This window comes from Lepidothrix coronata, unplaced genomic scaffold (genome assembly GCF_001604755.1).
Source record: "Lepidothrix coronata isolate B3197 unplaced genomic scaffold, Lepidothrix_coronata-1.0 Scaffold555, whole genome shotgun sequence".
NCBI classification, from domain to species: Eukaryota; Metazoa; Chordata; class Aves; order Passeriformes; family Pipridae; genus Lepidothrix; species Lepidothrix coronata.
The window spans coordinates 10610-14655 of record NW_016690735.1 but is presented as its reverse complement, the minus strand read 5'-3'; the positions used below and the strand labels follow the sequence as shown (position 1 = coordinate 14655).

General features: G+C 57.7%; 1 protein-coding gene across 1 annotated transcript in view; it reads left to right on the top strand.

Annotated features, from left to right (window-relative positions):
- Nucleotides 1–4046, top strand: part of LOC108510223 (eukaryotic translation initiation factor 3 subunit C-like) — a 20024-nt gene that overhangs the window by 5375 nt on the left and 10603 nt on the right. The window contains exons 12-13 of the mRNA XM_017839899.1: nt 2947–3012; nt 3922–4009. Coding sequence (XP_017695388.1) covers nt 2947–3012; nt 3922–4009 — 154 coding nt within the window. The remainder of the gene's footprint in view (nt 1–2946; nt 3013–3921; nt 4010–4046) is intronic.

Below are 4046 nucleotides of genomic sequence, written 5' to 3'. Positions count from 1 at the left end.
ATCCATGGGTTGGTCAATGGGTCAGTCAATGGGTCATTGGGTCAATCCATGGGTTGGTCAATGGGTCATTGGGTCAATCCATGGGTTGGTCAATGGGTCAGTCAATGGGTCATTGGGTCAATCCATGGGTTGGTCAATGGGTCAGTCCATGGGTCATTGGGTCAATCCATGGGTCGGTCAATGGGTTGGTCAATGGGTTGGTCAATGGGTTAATCTATGGGTCGGTCAATGGGTTAATCCATGGGTTGGTCAATGGGTCAGTCAATGGGTTGGTCAATGGTTAATCCATGGGTCATTGGGTCAATCCATGGCTTGGTCAATGGGTTGGTCAATGGGTCAATCCATGGGTCATTGGGTCAATCCATGGGTCGGTCAATGGGTCAGTCAATGGGTTGGTCAATGGGTTGGTCAATGGGTCAATCCATGGGTCATTGGGTCAATCCATGGGTTGGTCAATGGGTCAGTCCATGGGTTGGTCAATGGGTCAATCCATGAGTCATTGGGTCAATCCATGGGTTGGTCAATGGGTTGGTCAATGGGTCGGTCCATGGTTAATCCATGGGTCAGTCCATGGGTCATTGGGTCAGTCCAAGGGTCAGTCCATGGGTCAGTCCATGGTCACTCCATGGGTCGGTCAATGGGTCACTCCATGGTTAATCCAAGGGTCATTGGGTCACTCCATGGTCACTCCGTGGTCACTCCGTGGTCACTCAGTGGTCACTCCATGGGTCACTCCATGGTCACTCCTTGGTCACTCAGTGGTCACTGTGGTCACTGTGGTGACTCCGTGGTCACTGTGTGGTCACTGTGTGGTCACTCAGCGGTCACTCCATGGTCACTCCATAGTCACTCAGTGGTCAATGTGGTCACTCTGATCACTCCATGGTCACTCCGTGGTCACTCCGTGGTCACTCTGTGGTCACTCTGATCACTCCGTGGTCACTCAGTGGTCACTCCGTGGTCACTCAGTGGTCACTCAGTGGTCACTCCGTGGTCACTGTGGTCACTCTCTGATCACTCCATGGTCACTCCGTGGTCACTCCGTGGTCACTCAGCGGTCACTCAGTGGTCACTGTGGTCACTCTGTGGTCACTCAGTGGTCACTGTGGTCACTCAGCGGTCACTGTGGTCACTCAGTGGTCAGTGGTCACTCTGTGGTCACTCAGTGGTCACTGTGGTCACTCAGCGGTCACTGTGGTCACTCAGTGGTCAGTGGTCACTCTGTGGTCACTCAGTGGTCACTGTGGTCACTCAGTGGTCACTCCGTGGTCAGTTCTGTGGTCACTCAGTGGTCACTGTGGTCACTCAGCGGTCACTGTGGTCACTCCGTGGTCACTCTGTGGTCACTCCGTGGTCACTCTGTGGTCACTCAGCGGTCACTGTGGTCACTCAGCGGTCACTGTGGTCACTCCGTGGTCACTCTGTGGTCACTCAGCAGTCACTCTGTGGTCACTCTGTGGTCACTGTGGTCACTCTCTGATCACTCTATGGTCACTCAGTGGTCAGTGGTCACTCAGTGGTCACTATGGTCACTGTGGTCACTCAGCGGTCACTGTGGTTACTCTGTGGTCACTCAGTGGTCAGTGGTCACTCAGTGGTCACTCAGTGGTCACTCCATGGTCACTCAGTGGTCAGTGGTCACTCAGTGGTCACTCTCTGATCACTCCGTGTCACTCCGTGGTCACTCAGCGGTCACTGTGGTCACTGTGGTCACTCAGTGGTCACTCCATGGTCACTCAGTGGTCACTCCGTGGTCACTCAGTGGTCACTCAGTGGTCACTCAGTGGTCAGTGGTCACTCAGCGGTCACTGTGGTCACTCCGTGGTCACTCCATGGTCACTCCGTGGTCACTCCGTGGTCACTCAGTGGTCACTGTGGTCACTCAGTGGGCACTGTGGTCACTCCGTGGTCACTCTGTGGTCACTATGGTCACTGTGGTCACTCAGTGGTCAGTGGTCACACAGCGGTCACTGTGGTCACTCCGTGGTCACTCCGTGGTCACTCCATGGTCACTCAGTGGTCACTCCATGGTCACTCAGTGGTCACTCCGTGGTCACTGTGGTCACTGTGGTCACTCTCTGATCACTCCATGGTCACTCCATGGGTCACTCCATGATCAGTCTATAGGTCAGGTGGTCACTCAGTGGTCACTCTGTGGTCACTCTGTGGTCACTGTGGTCACTCTCTGATCACTCCGTGGTCACTCAGTGGTCAGTGGTCACTCAGTGGTCACTGTGGTCACTCAGTGGTCACTCAGTGGTCAGTGGTCACTCAGTGGTCACTCAGTGGTCACTCCGTGGTCACTCCGCGGTCACCGATCACTCCATGGGTCACTCAGTGGTCAGTGGTCACTCCGTGGTCACTCAGTGATCACTATGGTCACTGTGGTCACTCCGTGGTCACTCCGTGGTCACTCTGTGGTCACTCCGTGGTCACTCAGTGGTCACTCCGTGGTCACTCCATGGGTCACTCAGTGGTTACTCCGCGGTCACTGTGGTCACTCTCTGATCACTCTATGGTCACTCCATGGTCACTCCGTGGTCACTCAGTAGTCACTGTGTGGTCACTCAGTGGTCACTGTGTGGTCACTCCGTGGTCAGTCCGTAGTCACTCTGTGGTCACTCTGTGGTCACTGTGGTCACTCAGTGGTCACTCCACGGTCACTGTAGTCACTCAGTGGTCACTCTGATCACTCCATGGTCACTCAGTGGGTCACTGTGTGGTCACTCAGTGGTCACTCCATGGTCACTCTCTGATCACTATGGTCACTCCATGGTCACTCAGTGGTCACTCAGTGGTCAGTGGTCACTCAGTGGTCACTCTGTGGTCACTCAGTGGTCACTCAGTGGTCACTCTGTGGTCACTCAGTGGTCACTCCGTGGTCACTCAGTGGTCACTCAGTGGTCACTCCGTGGTCACTCAGCGGTCCCTGTGGTCACTCCGCAGGAAGATCCAGGAGGAGTCCCTCCGCACTTACCTGTTCACCTACAGCAGCGTCTACGACTCCATCAGGTACCGAGGGGCGTGGCCGGGGGGGCGTGGCCACGCCCAGGTGAGGTGGGCGTGGCCCCTCTGACCACGCCCACCCTCCCTCATTAGCATGGGCGGCCATATTTGATTTCCAGCAACTTACGTGGGAGGGGTTGGGGGTGGGCGTGGCTGCTCCCAGGTGAGCTGGGCGTGGCCCAGGTGAGATGGGCGTGGCCTTTCTGACCACGCCCACCCTCCCTCATTAGCATAGGCGGCCATGTTTGATTTTCAGCCACTTACCTGGGCAGGGTTGGGGGTGGGCGTGGCTATACCCAGGTGAGCTGGGCGTGGCCCAGGTGAGCTGGGCGTGGCCCCTCTGACCACACCCACCCTCCCTCCTTAGCATAGGCGGCCATGTTTGACTTCCACCCGCTTACCTGGGCGGGGTTGGGGGTGGGCGTGGCCGCTCTCTAGTGAACTGGGCGTGGCCCAGGTGAGGTGGGCGTGGCCGCAGTGACCCCGCCCACTCTCTCTCATTAGCATAGACGGCCATGTTTGACTTTCAGCCACTTACCTGGGCGGGGTTGGGGGTGGGCGTGGCTGTTCTCAGGTAAACTGGGCGTGGCCCAGGTGTGCTGGGTGTGGCTCCTCTGACCCCGCCCACCCTCCCTCATTAGCATAGGCGGCCATGTTTGACTTCCACCCGCTTACCTGGGCGGGGTTGGGGGTGGGTGTGGCTGTACCCAGGTGAGCTGGGTGTGGCCCAGGTGAAATGGGCGTGGCCGCAGTGACCACGCCCACCCTCCCTCCTTAGCATAGGCGGCCATGTTTGATTTTCAGCTGCTCACCTGGGCGGGGCTGGGAGTGGGTGTGGCTGTATCCAGGTGAGCTGGGCGTGGCCCAGGTGAGCTGGGCATGGCCGTAGTGACCCCGCCCACCCTCCCTCCTCAGCATGGAGACGCTGGCGGCCATGTTTGAGCTGGACCTGCCCACGGTGCACGGCATCATCAGCAAGATGATCATCGGGGAGGAGCTTATGGTGAGGGGGGGCGGGGCCTGAGGGGGGGCGTGGTCGG